The sequence below is a fragment of the Spinacia oleracea genome, chromosome 6 (genome assembly GCF_020520425.1).
Source record: "Spinacia oleracea cultivar Varoflay chromosome 6, BTI_SOV_V1, whole genome shotgun sequence".
Classification (NCBI taxonomy): domain Eukaryota; kingdom Viridiplantae; phylum Streptophyta; class Magnoliopsida; order Caryophyllales; family Amaranthaceae; genus Spinacia; species Spinacia oleracea.
This window is the reverse complement of record NC_079492.1, coordinates 136280092-136300668: the sequence shown is the minus strand read 5'-3', so window position 1 is coordinate 136300668 and position 20577 is coordinate 136280092. Positions and strand designations below refer to the sequence as shown.

Sequence of the window (20577 nt, the reverse complement as noted above, 5' to 3'; positions counted from 1 at the left end):
GGGAATTGTCGGGGTGTTACACTAACCTTAAAATTCTCCTTTCACTAATTAGTCCTGAACTTTTTTAAATGGCATTGTGGAAATGGCATAGATCTTTCGGGTTTCTGTAGTAAAATTTTAAAACAGGTATGTCACTTGTCATCTCATTAAATTAATCCTTTCATTTTCTTTTGAAAATGAATGTCTTGCATGCGTATGAACCTGCCTATACTTTTAATTAAAACTAGTTTTTTTGCCGTGCTACGCACGGTATATATTTTTTAATCAAATTAAATAATAATGTTAGATATAAACGTTGAAGGCCGGGCAATTAACTATAATAAAGTATTGATTATTTGGAAGTTTTAAGAATATTAAAAGTTTTTCTATTATATATTTAGGGAGAGTTGTACAAAATAAGTTTAAAGTTTATAAAAATAAAATAGATTTTAAGGTGGTGACAAGTGGACACACAAATATTTCTGTTTTAAAATATTAAGATAGATTATGGAATATGAAAATGGAAGAAAGAAAATATGAGAGTTGTTACTTATCTTTTGCTTCATGAAATACATGAAAGGACACTTTGAAATATGTTAGTTACTAAGATTATTGAGGAGTTTTTTCAAAGAAAATAATATTAAATTAGAAAAAATAAGGAGATGACAAGTGGCACTCCAAATTCCCTGCTATTAAATAGTAGTATAGATATTATAATATTCATAACATTCACCATTCATCAATGAAATGGAGCACATGGCCTTGAAAATATTTGAGACAACCACGATTCCACCAAAATCAAATCTCCTAAAAAATAGAAAATCTCTAATGAAAATGAGGTGATGCCAGCTAACAAGACGAAAGTAAATTAAAACTCAATTGTACCTCAAATGTCAACACAATCAAGACAAGCTTAGAAATATGCTCGTTGCTGTGGCCGGAGTATTGAAAATAGAGGAACTATATATATGGAAAAGCTACTGATACAATTTTATTATTACCATTATTACAACAGAGATCATCAATAAGAGCAGCTAATTCACATCGATAACAAACAAGGCGTCGATCAAAAAGCACCAAAATTGTTAATCATCTCTCACCATATGCAAGGGGTAAAATTGCCCCCATATGAATTAACTGGATCCCAAATATACACCACCAAACTCTTAAATCGCGCTAGTTCTACAAAATCATCACCATCAAGGAACAAGAACTGAACCGCAGGATCCGAATTTGAGACTCTACTCAACGTGTTTAACCCATTTACATGCTTGAAATCCTTCACAAGATTTAAGCATTGTGCCCTGCCAAAGGAGAGTAACTAAAGTAATGTACTTAGCCAAACAAGTCCTTGAACAAGTTAGGGTTTTGACTTGTTGGGGTTACACCCATCTGTCTCACCAAGGCATCCTTCTGCAGTGCCTCCTTCAGGTTAGGACCCTTGCTTCCTTGTGATTGTTCAGCATGACCATTTTTACTGGTGGCATTTGATGACCCAAAAATAAGGTCATCATCTGTTGTACTAAGAGTATCAACAAACCCAGATTGTGGGCTCATTGGTGTATCTCCAAAAAGTGACATAAGATCAGACTCTTTGGTAGAACTGATGTTGCTAGAATTATTTGCAGATAATGCACCTGGACCTGCATCAAGGCCTTCCAACTGTGTGAAAGGATCGATTATTGATGAACTGCCTGTGTCATCAGGTGCACCAAAATCAAGCAAATCGGGTGGAGGCGGTGGCGGTGTCATCTCTGCCACTGATTTTGTTTCTTGCGACTTCTCAATGGTATGACTGGACGCTTTTGTAGACTTATGGCTGGTTGAAGACGGCCTTTTTTGTGCTTTTGAAGGACCGCCAAACAATGAAGCAGCAAGCTTCTGCTTCTCCGGATCAATTTCCTCTGGCTGCTTCTTGTAACTGTAAGAAGTATCCCGAGGTTTTGAGCTTACATTGCCTGTTCCATCATGTTGCGAGGCACCATTAACAACATTCTGAGAGGCAGAATTTGAAGTAGACGGTGTAGAGGAATAACTAGGTTTTCCCCATTTCTTTTGGACCCCATCAAGCCGTAGCTTGATTTCGTTTGATCCAGCATCAGCCAATGGTCTCACTGCCGCGGCCGGCTGGAATTCTCGAGAATATGATGGCTCGGGTACAGGGATAAGTTCTGTTGAAGGCATAGGTGAAACTAGAGTAGGTTTTGGCTGCTCAACAGGCTTCGGAAGTTCATAAGCCTCAAACCTAAGTCCATGTGTGGATGGCTCATGGTGAGTTTGGCTTCTGAAGTTGCTGATACTTGGCATACCAGAATATTGATTATCAGAGATATAAGGTTGAGCCCCATTTTCTAGAGATTGTTGTACATAACCATTGAGGAATGAGAGGCTTTTGTCAACCTGTAAGTAAAACAGAAGTTGTTACTAAACCTGGCATTAGAAAAGAACATTGATAATTAACTCAAAAGTACAAAAATAAAAATTGTGGACGATACAAATGAATATGGATGACATTAAGAATTAAGGCAAAAACCACTTTCAGAAACCATTGAGGAAATACTCCGTATACTATAGAGGAAAACCCCAAGGCTACCACATTCAGAAACCATTGAGGAAAACCCCAAGGCTACCACATTTTCTTGTTCTAAGATATTTATGATCACAACAAATTAGTTTGGAAATACTCCGTATACTATAGAAGCCAATGCTACAGGTTACTTTTTACCCTTCCCAGTCAGTCACATAACCCTCGCTCGCCATATACAACACCCAAGCAATCAGCAAACCGATAAACAGTTCTTGTTTCAGAATACTAATAAACATCTGCGGCCCTGCCAAATAACTAGTTCACCTCGCAGGCCCACATGTTTAACAGAGGTCTATCGGCTCATAGTGACTTTTCCTTCACTCACTTCAGACCTCGAAACACGAAACTACAAAGTAATGTAAACCTGATTCCAGAAACTAGATGCTTTCTTTATTTTCCACGAGACATAAAGGTTGGATTCTAGGACCGATGAAGAAGGCTAAACTGATGTAACATGCTATTAAGAAAAACTTGAAACAAATCAACCATTCAATGCATAAAGCTACATCAGCTGACCTCAATGTCCTCACAGCTTGCATCAAATGGCAGTATACTTTCAACAGCTTGAGAATCCAAGCCAGTGACAGCCTTCAGTTCATATGCACGCTGCTGCAAATCTGTTGAGTGGGATGCTGACAATTCTTCAATTAATGACTGACACTGAGAAAAAGACCAAAAAATCAAAAAGTAAACGAGTTAGCAATTTGTACATTTTATCTTTAGGTGAAATTTTGAATTACCAAATGATATGCAATGGTTCATAAGACTAGGGAAATTTCTCTTTTCACAAGATAACCATAGATTGCCTCCAGGAGCATGAATATATACCAAACAAAGCTCATAATTAAAAATGATAAAGTAATAATAGATAATACTTAAGGTTTACAAAGACCAACCGACCAGATGAAGAAAATGATTTTTGTGAATAACTGGCTTAATGAACAATGCTATTCTACACTGAATCCGGAAAGATTTAAATGCCTCATTAAGAATAATTGTCTAACTACTGTAGTATCAACAGTGTGTATCATAACCAGACCAAGCATCAATAAGTAGAAAACAGGAGAAACCTCATTAGGCCATGGTTCAAGAGTTCAAACTCAAAGAAAGACACACCTTTGTTAGACATTTAAACTTTAGAGGAAACATTCATCCTCCATGCATACATCAAAAAATAAGGTCACCTTCCAAGATAGTAACAACAACCTTGAAACGAAGAATGTTAAGTGATCAACATCATATAGAAACTTTGGGAAAAGTATGTCCAAAAAAACCTCTCCAGTACTATATCTGGACATCTCAAAAAGTTCTCTTCTGCTCTTTGATACTCTCTCACTTTGACTTTTTTGCACTATTCATATACTTCCTCCATTCACTATAATTGCAACGTTTTGACTTTGGCACTATTCACAAATTTTCGTTTGACTCTATTTGGTCGCTTTATGTAAGTCAAATATAGTCATGTAAGATCTTGTTAAATTCTTCTCCATTTTTAATATCATCATATCAAATTTTTATATATCTATAATTCAAGATTTATAATCAATTAAACAATTACTCCACTATCTCCCATCATATCTACTTTTCTATTAAAATATACTTCCTCATTTTTTTTAGTCCCACCATTTGGGTTGGGCACAAACATTAAGAAAGGAAGTAAATATCAAGAATTCTCATGTGATACCAAATAAATTATGTAGAAAAAGTGGTAAATATAAAATATGTACAAGGGTAAATGGGCATTTGGTGTTTGAGCACCAAAAAACATGTGAATGTATAAAAGGAAATGGTGCAAGTAAGATGCAACTTCCAAAGAAGGAAAATGGTGCAAGTAAAAAAAACGGAGGAAGTAACAGATAAGCATACTCCTACTTATCACATAAAACTCTGTGAAAACCTAAATAAGACGATTAAATTGGGACGGAGGGAGTATTATGTAATATGTTGTTGGTTGGTCACAATGCATTATTTAATAGTATCAACTTTTATCTTTTTACTAATAGACAATTAAAGATTACAGTGGTCAAAGTTGTGTGTTGGCATACATGCCCAATCAAAATGATGCACTTAAAAAAGATAACAGTGGGCGTAATAAAAACTAGGAAAAACTGATGTATATATACTGAACTACGGGTCTTCATACAAAAATGTACTAAACTAAGGAAGTACGCAAGAAGGAAAAAAAGATTGAAAAATGAATTATGTTAACAAAAGTATAAGTTGAAGAAAAATAATGTTAGTGGTAAGAACGGAAGATTCTCCATGAAAATTTATTTTTTTGTTTCCTTCGGTTAAATTCCAACTCCAAATCATTTAAAAAAGTTACAACATCCTTCTTGGTTGTGCCTTTTTTCTTTACATGTCTATAGTTCACTAGTTCAGTCTATCACACGTAGATCAGTCAACAGACGCAATATTATTACCCTTTTAATCTCACTATCACATCAACCATATTTTTCACTATCGTGAATTTTTTTGTTCTTTTTTTCTCTCGTCATCAAATTTTGATTCTTCTACTATCTGTATTTACATGCAACAAGACTAGTCACTGCTGAAATTTGTGACAAATATTTCAACTTTCCATCCACTTCGAAATATTTTGTTACACTCAATAACTATTCTTAAAGCGAAGGACAAAGTCACCCGTAAAATTAATTTTGGGAGAAAGGTGTACATTCTTTAAAGGACGGATAGAAAGGACATTCTTTTCAGGGAGAAGGGACTAAACAGTCCGGATAAAACAGATTTTTCAGGTAAACGATGACTAAAATTGATTTTAATGGAATGAAATTACCTCAGGAAGCATGTCCACATTTCTGCCTGCTGCTTTTTCAAATGCATATATCTTCATGAGAGCTGTAAGTGCATATGCCTTCAAATAAAAAAGAGAATAACATAAGCAATCATTGAAGGCAAGACGTTAAAACTTATCAAACTCTTAAAATACAGATCATATTGAAAATAACAATCCTACTTGCATGCTATTAATTCAGTTAGCCGACCTACTTGGTTACTTAGGGGAGGGGAGTTACCCCCATTAGCATACTGGTCACAAGCCCACATACAAAAGGGTTACATTAAATAGCCATTAGGCAGAGAACAACTCTGTCCGAGTTTCTTGGCACAGTCACAGACCGAAAGGAGGAGGGTTATCTTACGTAGCTCCGTTTGGTTTACACGATTCTCGGATCATTAGACAAAAATTCCTACTCTTGATCCAAGTTTCCAGAACTTTCTTTGGGTCTTACAATTCCTCCATTAGTAACCCGTCGCCAACTAGTAACCAACTAACCATTAGAAAAGACAAAGCAATAGAAAGAGCCGATTCCTACCACCTAGGAGAAATCCCCAATCTTTGGTTTCATTAGATGATCAATTGATGTTTTCAGAACTATGAATTCTGAAAACAAATTTAAGATCTAAAAGAATATGTAATCTTTCATCACGGCAACTAAAAATCTTTGTCAATTGTCAAAGAGAAGGGGTTCAAATTTAATTTTATTTACGTAAAGAACGTGAATAATACTTCGTATATCAAGAGTCCTTTTTTAGCTGAAAATTGTAGATTAGTTAATGAAGTGTTTCTGCAGTATGTCAATGCCTATATGTTTCCGTGCTTTATAGATTGCATCTGTTAGCAAAGCATTTAAAAATAAAAAGGAATAAATAATCAATCACAACTCACGAGAACAGAAGGTTTTACAATTAAAAGAGATACAAAAACTTAGAGACTAAATGGTTCAACTAGTACCTTCACAGTGTCATCAGTTGAATAAGCTTCTGCCACATCACAGAGCTTTCCAGTAATATATGAAGCAGAATACTTCCCATAAGCAGTTCCATACTCCCCCAACACCCAACAAATAACCTGTAAGGAATTATCAATAGAATAGACTTAAAAATAGAAAAGTAAAAGAAAATATGATGTATGGGAAAATTATACAGCTGATTTGAGCAGAGATGTAGATTGAGAAAGTTCTTTGATTGATTTAGTGGCAAGGGAAATAGAGTCAGGGATATGTTTTAACTTCAGACTGTGAACTTTTCGGTTATGTGCTGTCATAAATTCGCATTTTGCAAGGAGGGAATGCTACTGCCTTATGGGTGAGATGAGAGTTTCTCTTCAATTAATTTGTACTGCCTTTTAAACCCCATTAACCATCTACTTCTAGTTGAAGGTTATCATCAATATAATACTTCGTATGTACTACTAAAGTAAAATGCTGCAATCAACCTTCAAATGCAGTTGAGTAACAGCAGGGTATGTCACGGAGAAAAACTTTACCCGTCTCATATTTATCCACACATTGGGGAGTTGTCTGGAAATTAAGGAGGGTAAAAAGTACAGAAAAAAATATTATATGGTGGCCTGGAGATGGGGCTCAACTTTAGAAAAAAGTGGAGAGTGAAAGCCTAAAAAGAGAATGTATAGATGGGACATCCAGGAGAGGAAAATATGTTCAGAGTAATTTAGAACGTCGGTACTTTTTCGCTAGTGCAGTTTTCACCTTTCTATAAAATAACATGAAACATATAGAACCCTCAAGGATTACTGACTGATAGCACAGAAAGCTTACTTGAAGAAATGTAGAAGGAAGTTTGGGTTCACCAATGATTCGCAAATATGACTCAACCTGAAAATCCAAAAAATACAGAATCAATGTTCAATTAGTCCTACATAAACTCATGAAATGCAATTCTATATATATGCGGATACTCCGTACAATTTTTCGCCAGAAACAGAAGCGTAGTTTGTGCGTTGATCTAGCCATCTTATAAAACATTCAATCAAGTTTACAAATGGCGATGAGATAAAACAGACTCAAAAGTACCTCAAACTATTACCTATTAGTTTTAATAATCTAAACTCACAAATTCATCATTCTTCTTTGCCATGGAAATTGGAAGCATTATAATTGGATTTAACTTATCTCCTCAAATCCCCAACACAGTAACGTACCGTATAATATCAAGCTTATTCAGAAAAGAACAAAGACAAAAAAAACATATGTCCGTCAATAGACAAAAATTCTGATAACCATGTCTCATTATGAAAGGGGAAAAATTCCAGCAAAATGTACCTAAAAACATGTCTAATAGCAGTCCATAATAGGGGAACATGGTTTACAAAACTAGCGGGCTCTCTTGCTGATGGACACAAGAACTGCGATAAAATGCATTAACCATTCCACACAAATTTTATCCAAGAAATCCTTGAAAGGGTTTTAGAAGTCGCACATCATTAAAAATCCATTTATACGTATCCCATTTTGATTATGTTCTTCACTCTAGTACATAAGTTATATAATGAACTTTGTGTCCCAAAAAGCTTTTCCACCTGTTTCATATGATTAAGAGAAGTAACACAATAATCCCCCTAACATCCATCACCTTTTAAGGTGGACAGGACAACAACAAACTGGAAAAGTAAAACACAACCCAGATGAATCCTTTATCAACTAAGTTTTAAGGGGGAAGGGTTTCGCTATCTGGATCCCAGGCTAGATTGTTCATATAGCATATCCATACAATATACCCTGATCCAACACAACCTTGCCTGACATATACGTGAAGTGAATCAGCAATGGGAAATGAAATAGAGGGGAGAGGTGAGAAACTGAGAAGGAATCTTTTTCTATTCAAATAAATAGGAAAGGGTGCTCATTAACCACCACACAAGGTAGAACTAGGGCTACTAGGCACTAGATTCTGGTCACTGAGAGGAGGGAAAATGCGAGCACTAAAAAAATTTAAAAAATAACAAAGAGGAGAATAAATATTAAATAATATAAAAAGTATAAGAAAAACATGTTCCCACTATGAAAAGTACTCAACGTGGATTTTCCATTATACTCTATCAAGGATCATAGGCTCTCCAGATCTAGGCACAACCAAGTACAATTTTTTCACTTTAACTCCATATGTTTTATATCTAGGGTGAAATTGATTAGAATCTTAGGGCGTGATGTGGGTTTGGGATACAAGGGTGTTGGGATTGGGTTTGGGGTGGAGTTAGAAGTCTTAGAACAACCTGGTTTGAGGTTCCATAGTTAAAAAATAAAAGCCCAGCCAAACAATGGAATTGATTCTGACTCATTCCAAGAAGTCTAACCAAATAAGGACTCTAGAACAAAGAAATGAGTTGACTACAGTGTACTTCCTGAATTCTAAAAACTTTTTTTTTGACAGAGCGAATAAAAACATACTTGTATTACTTTTGAATCGATGTTTAAAATAGTATTTCCTTGACTAATAATCAATGTGTAATTGTGCAAAACAAAAGAACAAACCTTTACCAAACAGATGAACCTAAAATTGGGCAGACTAGATACCATTTTCTTAAATTAGTTTCAAGCCAGGTTAGTATTTTCCTATTAAGTTTATGAACCACCGCGCACTCTCATAGGACGTGGTTGGTAAGTTCTATTCATAGATAAAGCAGGTTATGAAGAAGACTTGAAAGGAAGATATAACACAATAGAATAAGTCACAGAAACGCACAGCAGATAATCTCAGCTGACCATCTGCAGTATCATCCTCCTCTCCAAATCCTTCTGCAATCAAACGCATTAAGTTGTGCACCACCTTAATATTTACCAAATCGCCAGCATGCTCGAATACTTTGTTCATTGTCTGAGGAGAACAAAAAACATAGTGAGATCAGTAGGTGTTGAATATGCAGAAAGAACAAACTATTAAACTTTACATACCTGAATAAACCATTGATTACTTGGGGCAAATTGCTCAGCTAGTTCAACACACCGTGATGCGATTTCAGTTTTGTAATGATTATCATTAATACTTATCATATACTCTATCATGCGATCAACAATCACTTCAACATTAGAGGACTTGGTCATCTTATACAGTAGTTCAAACGTTTTTCGCTTGAGGGAATCATCCGGATCCTGTATTTCAAGGTAAGCAGACATTTCAGTTAGATAGTGATTGACGGACTTCTATGGAAAATGGCCCTTTTTAACACAACACATCATTAATCACTTGTTCCTCTCTCTTTCTTTTTTGTATGCAAGGCAACATGACACTTACGTAACCAGTAATCATGTTAGCCAGTAGCTGATGTGTTACCATGAAGCTGGCCTATTTAATTGTAGAATCGATTAAATAATATGACCAAGGCTACTTTTAGCTTATTTGCTAATATGGGGAATCTCCAAGTCTCCAACAAGCAAAAAAAAATGAGTGAGCTTGTACCATGGATGCTTTGCATGAAGCTTATTTTATTAGCCAGGTAATATTTTCCTGGTTAGCAGTCTCGGTGTCAATACACCGACGCTGCTAGCCACCAGCTAGGCAGCTATGGCTACAGGTGAAAAGGAATTTCGCCAATTGCATATTTAACAACACTACAACTTAAAGGTACAACATAGAAGTGGATAATGGGAAAGTTCAAGCAAAGCCCACCTAGAACAGGCTTGGTGAAGGGCTGGCTATCCATATAGAGGTGAACAGGCTTGGTGAAGGGCTATCCACATCTAGGGCAAAATAATAAAGGAACGTTTTTTACTTTCTGAAGCTTTTTGGGGACTTCAAAACACGTCTCTAGGCATTTTGGTTTTCTAAACGACATGTGAGCCGTGCTTCTCACTGCCAATATTTCCATGTCTGGGCTCTTCTACTCATAAATAAAATTGTGAAGCGACCAAACAGTCTGATGCTTAATTTCCTTTCTAAGGCTCTATTCTCCTCAGCTTATTCAATAAATAAGTAAAGTTCCACAACAGATGAGAGTCTAGTAAAGCAAAAGTTCGGCAAAAATAAATCGAGCAGAGCCTAAGGCACCCATGCGTTTTGGTCATCCAATGATCTCTAGACCTAATGGCCCTAAGTCCCTAACCGGTTTTCTGATCAAATAATAGATTCCACAAATTATACTTCTCTAAGCATACAGAAATATAGGATCCAGATTATGCAAGTCAATTATACTCCATTGATAAGAAAAAAGGAGCACGCTTAATAAGAGAAAGCAAGGTCTGTAGGCAAATGTTCTCACCTCCAAGCAATCAATCACTGCCAGTTGATGTTGTTCCGCAACATCCGGGCTTAGCTTTATCAATCGACCAAGGGCATCAATGCCCATGTATTTTAAGTTATGACTATCACTCTGCTCATTAGGTAAGCAAAGTTAAACAAGATCATGAAAACACACAGTTATCAGTAATTATTCCAATTAATAACATATCAGAATTCAGAATATACCTTCAGAAGCTTAGATATTGCATCTGCTGCTGCTTCCAATAATTTAGTATTGGGATGTATAGCAGATGCACAGCACACACTTTCATAAAGCACAGCATTTCCTATGTTGCTAGATGAATCAGACTTCCGGATTAAGTCACCCAGTACAGTGTACATCTGTTCACTTGCATGCTTGTCCCCACTACCCAGCAATGCCATAATTTTGAGCAACTTAATCTGAATAAACAAAGTATGATACAAAGTCATCAAGCAGAGGGATCACATGTGGCTTTTTAGGGGCTAAATAGCAGGGTTCCATTTACATCTTGGACCACCAGACATAAATGAAATATGAACACATAAGAAAATCATTATATATAAATCAGACAACATTTATAAAAATCAAACAGAGGCAAGTTGAACTGGGATCAACTGCAGGCAAGCAACATTGCTAGGGCACACTGTGGCAAGCTGATTCCTGGTGGTCAAGTTGGACTGTTCAATAGCTTACAAAAACTAAAACCCAGATCAGCTAGCTATAGCAAGTACCAAACACACCTAAAAATAAACCGCGCCAGGCCCACAACTGCTATAAGACAGAGGTAGTAAACTGCACTCCCACCCAATACCCCCCGCCCCGGAGTCTACTATCTTATCTATCTAGTTGGTCAGTATCAAGTCTAATATTTAAAATTGAACCCTGAAAAAATTCAGTATGACCCGCAGCTAGAATTTGGCTTGTTAACTCAAGGAAAACTGTATCCAGTTAACAGCAATAGAGATAATCACCAACACCACCCTCACAATGGGATTTGTTTTTTTTTTTTGTTTTCTTGTCGTTTCCATCATGACCAGCTGCCTATTAGGGGAAATGGTAATTGAAACAGAGTAGGCTGCAGGTTGAAGAATAAAAATCTATAACTTACAAACCCATATATGTCCATTCCTTTACACTGCATCCTTCCAAAACTAGCACCCTCAAGAGTCAAGAGAGGATTTAATTATAATTTTTGCCTTTTCCTTCATACCCAGCTGCCAGTGAGTATAAATGGCTAAAGGAACAGACTGGGCTCCATGTTTTAGAATTAGAATCTATAACTTACAACCCAAATATAAGAATTTGACCATTCTATTTCTTCACATTTACCTAGTTTACCATTATAACCTATTACCCAAGGGCGGAACTTCATGGAGCGGACAGGGCCCGTGCCCCAAATTTGTGCTTTCCCTACAACATCTAACTTTATAAATGTATAAAGAGGAACTTGACACAATGATAGAACTAGATTTATCATAATAAAGAGATAAAAGGTTCACAAAGTTCGACGATTTAATCCTTCAAGCTGGAGACTTTCGTCAATACATAGGATAAACTAATCAACTCTCTTGCAAATAATGGATTAGTCAAAAGGCTGACAGATGCTTGCTTAATTATGTAATGCATGTAACTGGTGTTTTATATTAAAAGGGTTAGTGGGTTACACAGTGCAAACAGTGAAAACGACAATAGTGGACTTGTATTTATTCTTTACCTATAATTCTCAGCATTACCTAGAAACTTAGATGGTAGGTTGATAGTGCATACTAGCATGAAGCCATGTACTACAATCTATGGAGTTACCTTTTTACCTAGAAGCTTATTTTACTCTACCTGAACACGATACATGTAAGACAATAGTCACACTGCAGTAGAATTTTGTAGTTATTCGAATGTATAAGGAGAAAACACTGACTTGTTTGCCACTTTGCATTACTTATTTAGTTATGGGATTGGAAAAAGGCGAGCATGCATCTAAAATTCTACAGAGTACAGATTTTCAGTCCCTATCAATATTAAAAGTTCTCCATATCAGTATTCCGGGACGCTATTCCCCACCCCACCCCCACAAGACCAAGTCTAGTATTGCCCCTGTTACTCTTCATCTAGAAAAGTTTCTGTAACACTGTGCTGGATCCTTCAACATGAGCCTCAGCTCCTACCATCTTTCACACACTCCGTGTTGCTTAAAAATAAGAGGATCACATAGGTCTCTTCAAATTCATGCTCCAGCTTTGGAAAAAACCAGATACAGTGAGTACAGCCATACAACAGACCCAGCTCTTGTCTAAAATTATAAGGTCTCCGTAAAACTAAATGGAATAGGGTTGTTAATAACATACCTGAATGAATGGAGCGGGCATCTGATGATAATCATAGCTTTTGGGCAATCTTCTTTCTGCTACTTGTTTTAAAATACTCACAAAGCTTCCAACTAAATCTTTATAGGAATTCCCATCTATTGTAATCAGATCATAAAGAGGACAAAGTGCAGCACCCATAACCGACGGGTCGTTATCAGAAAGCTTCTGCAGAAAATAAATAAATAGATAAATAAATAATAAGGGTTAAGATAATAAAATTGTACAACAAAGGCAAGCAAATAAAAAAAAATGACAGCAATTAAACATCATAGCAGAGTGCAGATCCTAAAAACTAAAAGGCATGAGCATCAATAGGGATTTGGACAAGCACCATACTGTGTCAATTACTCATCAATTCAACCGACATAACATGTCTAGACTCTATACTATAAGCATGGCAGCTAAAACTTGTTAACAATTCAAGATCTGAACATATTTAGATATATTACCAGAACAGGGAATCATATACCCTATATACTAAATTGTCATCCACGAATATGGACCATAAGATACCAAATTCCATTGGAACTTGATGGGTTAAGTAAGGAAAATAGAAACCAGGATGTGGCGTTATGTAGAAAGAAAAGACTAGCACTATATTTGGATAGAAACCTTAGGAGAGATGGGGAGGAAGGGAAAGTGAGGAATACATTTTCCCTTATTTGGATTAGAATTTAGACATAAGAAAAGGGAAGGGAAAGTGAGGAATACATTTTCCTTTATTTGGATTAGACATAAGAAAAGGGAAGGGAATAGGAGGGATCCGTTTTCCTTCCCCTTTAAATAAATCAAATCCCTCCGCTGTTGGAAGGATTTGGAAGGAAAATTGAAGTTTTCATGCTTTCATTCCCTCACCTCCCTCCTTTTCTCCTCCCTCTTTTTACCTCCTCTCCCTTTCCCTCCACAAATGCTAACCAAACAAAGTGCTATACCAACTTTGAGACTTAGAGAGTCAATGAGCTCAACCTTGGTAGAGTTTGTTGAACAGTAAAACCTCTAGGCAAGTTAACATATCAAAAGGCATCAGTATTCTCTTTCAGTTGAGTAGTAAACTTGAGTCGTTGTCCTTAGATAATGTTATCTAATATTACCTTCTATCCCCATGAGGCCATGAGAATCACTATATCCCCAGCAACAGTAATACATGTTTTTCAGTTTTTCACACAAAATGAGCTATAACTTAACACGGATCTTATAGTCCTAGCAAAAGTTCACCCAGCCCGATTAAAACCCGCTCTTGAAAACAATTCTTCAACTAGGAATTCCAAATAGCACCAAAAACCTACATGCATGGTCATTGCTTAGTATGCACCACCAATAAAGTCTTCCCACGTGAACTGAAAACACAGCACAAATGCATTCTTTGAGAAAACACTAGCCGTCTTTAACATAATCACCCCTCTTGTTCCCTTTGCATGAGAATATTGGCAAAGATTTGAGTCCGGTTACATGCACAATTGATATACGTGTCAAACTAAATATGAATCAGAAAATTTTTGCAGGCTATGTCAAGAGAGGACATAATTTTTACTGCAATTCTTCATCTACTACACCTCTTCTTTCTGAATCATTACAGCTTACAGTACCACAATCTATGATCACTAAATCCCGTGTTTTCCTTGCATGTTTTCAGTCAACTAGATCTTCATGCTGACCCATTTAAGAACTTTGTACATGTCTGGGCTAAATTCTATCAGAAATTTGACTCAGAATTTCGGCACAGCCTCTGTTATAGGCTCATCAACAATCCAACATAATCTACAAACTTGTGGATTCTACATTCATTTCCTCACAGACCAAGGTACACATAATCTCATTATTTCATATCTGCAACAATTACTAGTTTCAACTAATAGCCTCAAAACCAAACAAAATACGGGAAAATTGTCAGATTCAATCTGTTAAGAGAATGTACTACCAACAGTGGTAACCAAAAGGCTTTACCCAAAATATGTACAAAAAGATCTTGATTGGAGAATTTCAGCATTGAAAATTTGGCAATAAAACTACAGAGTGATGGTCTATCCCTTGCCTTGTCCCTCTTCTTCAAAAAAATTTAAGTTCACTAATTCAACCTACACTTTCAAAATCACTCTTCACTGGTTCAAAATCGAATAAAAAGACGCTATGTATTGTTTACACTTGATCCATTTCTAGGATAAACCAAACATTCAGTTTTTATCACAAGTCCGAATACCACCAGTCACATTCTTATTACTATTGAAGATTATCAAGTGCTGATATTGATTCAATATTACTCAAGCATTGAGACAAAGTTCAGGTACAAATCTATTCCGAGGAACATATCTCACTACTTCAGAGGTATATCTACCTTTACCTAATTTCAAGTATACAATGTTACAAACTTACAATTGCATACCCGAGTATCGAATCAACCAAACTGTGTTAAAATAAAGAGACATACTACAATAACCTCTAAAACAACATTATTTCCAAATTCCTAAAGTTCGCTTTCACTTCAGTTAATTAGCATCACAGTGCACTGCACCATACATAATAATTATCATGCAAAACCTGCTAGAAACTTTAGGACATACTTTCTAGAGTTTCTACTCATCAAATAGATTACTATTACTACAATGCACAACTTAAAACCCATTTCAACAAAATTGCATTCATAAATCAACAATATAATTTACACAATGCAGAAAGAAAACATAATAATCAATTCACCTTACGGAAGTTGGAAACTAGGTGAGACACCGAGGACGGCGACTGCTGATAAAACCGATGCAAAGCCATAACAGCCTTCTTTTTAACAGCCTCCTTAGGGTGATTAAGCAGGTCAACAACTTGGGGCAAAACCGCGGGAATAGTCTCTTCATTGATCAAGCGACAAACAGCATTCAAAGCAGCACAAACCACAAGATAATTATCCGATTTCAAGTCCTTTTGAATCGTATTAACAATGAGGATGATCAAATCATGATCATCATTCAGAAAGAGCGTCACCGCCAAGTAGCCGGTTCTCTTAAGAAGGATGTTATCATCATGAGTCATCTTGACGGCATGGATGTACCCAAATGAAGCGTCATGGCCAAGCATCTCGACATAGACGAGGCGAATGATGAACTCCTTCATCTTGCGTTTGGGGATGTCGGGTTCGGTGATTCGTCGTTTTAGGGTTTCGATCTCGTGGAGAACGATTCGATCTTCCTCGGCTCGAGATCGAGCTTCGCCGATTGACTTGACGAGATCTAGGAATTCTTTGGATTGGCCGAAGCCTCCTTGGGAGCCCATTGCGAGCTCCCTGCCTATGGTCTTCAGCTGCTCCAGCTTTGCTCGGTGAGGAGAGAGAGAAAGAGAGGGGAATTGCAGGTGTGAAGAAGATCTGAGAAGGAAAGAGGGGGAAATTGAAGGGGGAAGAAGAAGAAGTTGTTGTGAAGTCTAGTGAATTTGGACTGTTATTCGTGTACTACGTATATTGTACACAAATTTTGGACGTGTAAAATGTGGGAAATCCACATGTTACTAGTTGTTAGGAATTAAAGATTAGAAATTTATTAACGTACGATATGAGACCGGTTTGTTGATAATTGCTTCTTACTTCGTAAGATAAGATAAATATGTAAGTATTTTATGCGTATATCAATTGTGTTCATGATCATTATACTAAGGCAAATTTGTTAAAAAACAACTTTTAAAATGACAAATTTGTAGAAAATCACCTTTAAAAAAAATTCTGTAAGAAGAAACCTAAAACAAATATTTTTTGTCAAAGACCACCTCTAGTGTAGGAAACCGATAGTCAAACGCCTTTTCCGGTGTTGACTATCCACGTGCCGGTCACGTGATAACTTGAAATTTTTATTTTTATTTTTCCCATTTCGTTCTCCTTCTCCTCTACGTTCCTCTCTTCCCTCTAACATTTATGCGCCTGACTCTTTCTCCTCCCTCGTTTACTTCTTCTCTTCACTAACTCCTCTATTACCATGGAAGACATGAATTTAATTCATCAACAGTAGATGGGTTAATTTAAGCCTCACATAAACGGTAAGTTTTCACTTTCTCTCTCATCCTTTTTTAAGTTTGTTATAGTATTGTACTTGGGACTGAACTTGTCCTTTTCTATCTACCATGGGTTAAAAAAAAACTTACATCATAACAAAGCAAGGAAGGGGACCAATGACATAATAATTCAAAAGCAAGGTACAATTTTTTTATTCAAAAAATGTAGGATTTTTATTGAATACATAATTTTGAGTTTGATTTGTTTATGAATTCTCCTTGATTATTGAAAAAGCATATAATATGGGATAAATGAAATTATTATAAGAGTTAATCTAGATTACATAACCTAATTGCATATTGTGATAGTGAATTTTTTTTAGTTTATTGTACTCGTATATGTAAACTCAAAATTAGATGTTCTTTTAAGGAAATTAATTCGTTATATTAATTGATTTTAATTCAGTAGTTAAGCATAATAATTCAATATTGAATTTGACATGTCACTTGTGTGTATGTTTGTATCATGTCAAAAATTAGGATAAATATTGATTATCCTTCATTTAAAATTATGGAGAAAGTTAATATTAAGCTATTCCATGGGGTTAATTTTGTTACTACAAAATGCAAAACAACATATGAAAAGGGAAATAACAGTAAATAGGGGGTAGCTTTGCATCTAAATGTGGAGGAAGTGTGTTACTTTGAGTCTGTACACTGGATTAAAAGTGAATTAGGCTACGATGAGGTGGGTCGGATTTGGCATAGGAAACGTGGTTGTAGTTTATATGCCGGGAGGAAAGAGTTAAAGAATGATGAAGATATTCCTGGATTTTTAGAGGCTAATAAAGAGAAAGATGGATGGTATATACTGTATGTGATTCACGAGGAGAAAAATGATGGTCATGCCCCAGTTAGATATGAGGAAGCAAATTTGAGTATTAGTGAGTCGGCAGGCATGGCTAACGCATTAGCCAATAATACAAAGGGGGTCCCACGAGGAAAAGATGATTTGCTTCCAACGGATAGTGAGGATATTGATGTGTGTTTGAGTGATTGAGACTATGAGGATAAAAGTGATGATGATTTATTTGCTAAAAATGTAGATAACGACATCAATGAGAGGGTGATTAGCAGCCTAGGAGGGTCTAGAGAGATTTATGTTGAGGATGACGAGGAGGAAGTTGAGCATGATGAAGAAGATAATGGAATTCAAGTGCAATATGATGATGAGCTCAATGATAGTGACGGTGAAGTTGTAAGTGTAGTTGGTTCGGATGATGAAGGACCGGAGTATCCAATATTTAACCCACAAGTGGACTGTAAACAAAAAATTACTTTAACCGTTGGCTTAAAATTTTCATCAAACAAAGTGTTTAGGAAGGCTTTGAGGCATCATGCCATAGAGAAAGGCTATGATATGATTACTAATATTTACACAACACTTCCTTGAGAGTTTCTGTCTACTCTGCAAAGAGGTGTGATTGTCCATGGAAGAGGGCTATGATTGAAAAGTGTAACTGTAAGAAAAAGAGGAAGTGCAAATTTAAGGTTCACTGTAGGAAGCTCAAAGGGGAAGAAACTTTTCAAATAAAAAGTCTAAGAAGTGAACATGTGTGTGGGCGTCAACATCAGAATCCTAAAGTGACTGCACAATGTCTTGTTGAGAGATATTTAGAAGATTGGAGAGATGATGCATATGTGAAGGTGAAGGTATTTATGAGACGGACAACAAGGAAGGTAGAAGTAGAAGTAATTTACACTAAGGCATATAATGCTAAGCAGAAGGCATTGAAAATGTTGTTTAGTGATGCTTATACAGAGTATGAGAGGGTGTGGGACTATTCAGCTGCAATTCGTAAGTATAATCCCGGTTCCACTGCAATTGTGAAGGTGGATGGCATAGATAACCCACTTCCCTTGTTTCAGAGGATGTATATTTGTCTTCAAGCTTGCAAGGAAGGCTTCATGGCTGGGTGTAGGCCAATACTAGGAGTGGATGTTGCTCATTTGAGAGGGTCATACCCCGCGGCCAGTGTGTTGTTAACAGCAGTAGAAAAAGATGGGAACAATAATATATTTCCCGTTGCTTGTGTTGTGGTTGAGACAGAGAATTTAGAAACTTGGACATGGTTTTTGGAGCTTCTTGTGAAGGACATAGCTATTGTTGCTTCTTCTGTGACTTGGGTGCATGAAAAAGAAGAAGAATTGACTTACATGTCTGATAGACATAAGGTGTTACTTCTTCCTTTCCTTGTATTCCTTTTTATTCCTTACATTCCTTTAATGCATGCTAATCTAACCACTATTGTGATTTAACTTCTAGGGATTGTTAGAAGCTTTTAAAACTGTGGTACCAAATGCAGAGAAAATGTTCTGTTGCAGACACATTTGGGCCAATTTCAAAAACAAGTTCCCGAGGGAGATTTATAGAGAAAGTTTCTGGAAAGCTGCAAGATCATCCGCAAAGGTTTATTTAGAGCAAACTAGTTAGTAATTGTACGTCATTGAAATGTATTATTTTTATTCGGTTTGATGTAATTAGTTTACACTTTTCATTTTGCATCATCATTTTAAACAATATAAGGAGACAATTAAATCTTTAAATGTCGAGGCATTCAAGTATCTAGAAGCAAACCGTCTTGTAATTGGTCAAGGCATGCGTTCGGTACTAGCTCAAAATCTGGTATGCTTCTTAACAATTGTTGCGAGAGTTTTAAAAACGTTTGCAAAGATGCAAGGGTCAAACCAATATTTTTCCTAACGGAACGGATTAGGAGATATGTAATGAAAAGATGTGCCAAGAGGGAGGGGTTAAAGGACTTTGATGGGGTTATTATGTCTTCTGTGGAGAAGATGATTCATAATGGTATTTTACATGTATCACAAATGAAAATCAATCAGGCAGATTTGCATGAGTTTGAAGTTGATGATGATGGAGATACATTTATGGTCAATTTGCAAAACAAGGTATGTGGGTGCTTCCGGTGGAGTCTAATGTGGATTCCATGCTGGCATGCCTTGGCATGTATTGTCAAGAGGAGGTTGCAATATGAGGATTTTTTTGCATAAAGCTTACCATGTAAGCACTTACGCAACCACCTACGCCCCTGCATTCAAAGCCATACTGGACCATAATCAGTGGGAGTCGACTCCATTGCCCTTCCCACTCCCACCTCCTTATAGAAAGATGCCTGGGAGGCCAAGTAAAAAGAAAAAGAGTCAAAGGACAAGGGAAAGATAAGGATAAGCAGTTAGTTAAGAGGGCCAAGAAAAATAATAAGTGCTCCAAATGTGGTGGACTTGGCCATTACAGACCTAAGTGCCAAAATGCGCCCCTTCCATATGATAGAACGAAGAGCAAGGGTGGGATACCAAGTTCAACCACCCTTGATCTATCTCAAACTGCAGCCACCCTTACCCAACTTCAACAATAACAACAACTGCTGCAATAACATCACCAATTCCCGCTTTAACAACAAGGCATCTATTAGCAGCACCGACTGCACCAATGGGAGAAAGAAAGCAACCAGAAAAAATAAATGGAACGAGAGATAAGCAAGCAGCAACTAAGAGAGGTTCAAGTACTGCATCGTCATCCAAGAAAGTTGTAACAAAGAAGCCACAGAAGACCTCATCAATTTCTGCTCTGATTTCCTCAC

At 36.6% G+C, this 20577-nt stretch overlaps 2 protein-coding genes across 2 annotated transcripts; one reads left to right on the top strand and one right to left on the bottom strand.

The window, feature by feature from the left end:
* Positions 1-822: 822 nt before the first annotated feature.
* LOC110794755 (AP-4 complex subunit epsilon) lies at positions 823-16575 on the bottom strand. The gene is made up of 12 exons (XM_021999708.2): positions 16480-16575; positions 15641-16354; positions 12926-13111; positions 10787-11002; positions 10581-10691; positions 9277-9474; positions 9068-9199; positions 7144-7200; positions 6318-6434; positions 5361-5438; positions 3083-3226; positions 823-2379 (listed from the first exon to the last, which is right to left on the bottom strand). Exons 1-12 carry the CDS (start codon positions 16573-16575, stop codon positions 1315-1317), a joined length of 3114 nt encoding a protein of 1037 aa, XP_021855400.2. The 3' UTR covers positions 823-1314.
* A 911-nt stretch (positions 16576-17486) lies between these two features.
* Positions 17487-19409, top strand: LOC130463641 (uncharacterized). The gene is made up of 5 exons (XM_056832831.1): positions 17487-17571; positions 17653-17961; positions 18022-18237; positions 18372-19150; positions 19242-19409. The coding sequence occupies exons 1-5, from the start codon at positions 17487-17489 to the stop codon at positions 19407-19409; spliced, it is 1557 nt and encodes a 518-aa protein (XP_056688809.1).
* The last annotated feature ends 1168 nt before the right edge of the window (positions 19410-20577 follow it).

Bases quoted from the DNA above. Each gene is read 5' to 3' on its own strand.
- LOC110794755 (XM_021999708.2), bottom strand. From the start codon at position 16,575: ATGATCATGAACACAATTGATATACGCATAAAATACTTACATATTTAT. The intron at 16,355-16,479 runs GTACGTTAATAA...CAAATTCACTAG, and splicing joins CAACAAACCGGTCTCATATC to ACTTCACAACAACTTCTTCT. The intron at 9,200-9,276 runs GTATGTAAAGTT...TGTTCTCCTCAG, and splicing joins GTAATCAATGGTTTATTCAG to ACAATGAACAAAGTATTCGA.
- LOC130463641 (XM_056832831.1), top strand. From the start codon at position 17,487: ATGGAGAAAGTTAATATTAAGCTATTCCATGGGGTTAATTTTGTTACT. The intron at 17,962-18,021 runs GTTTGAGTGATT...CTAAAAATGTAG, and splicing joins TAGTGAGGATATTGATGTGT to ATAACGACATCAATGAGAGG. The intron at 19,151-19,241 runs GTGTTACTTCTT...TTTAACTTCTAG, and splicing joins ACATGTCTGATAGACATAAG to GGATTGTTAGAAGCTTTTAA.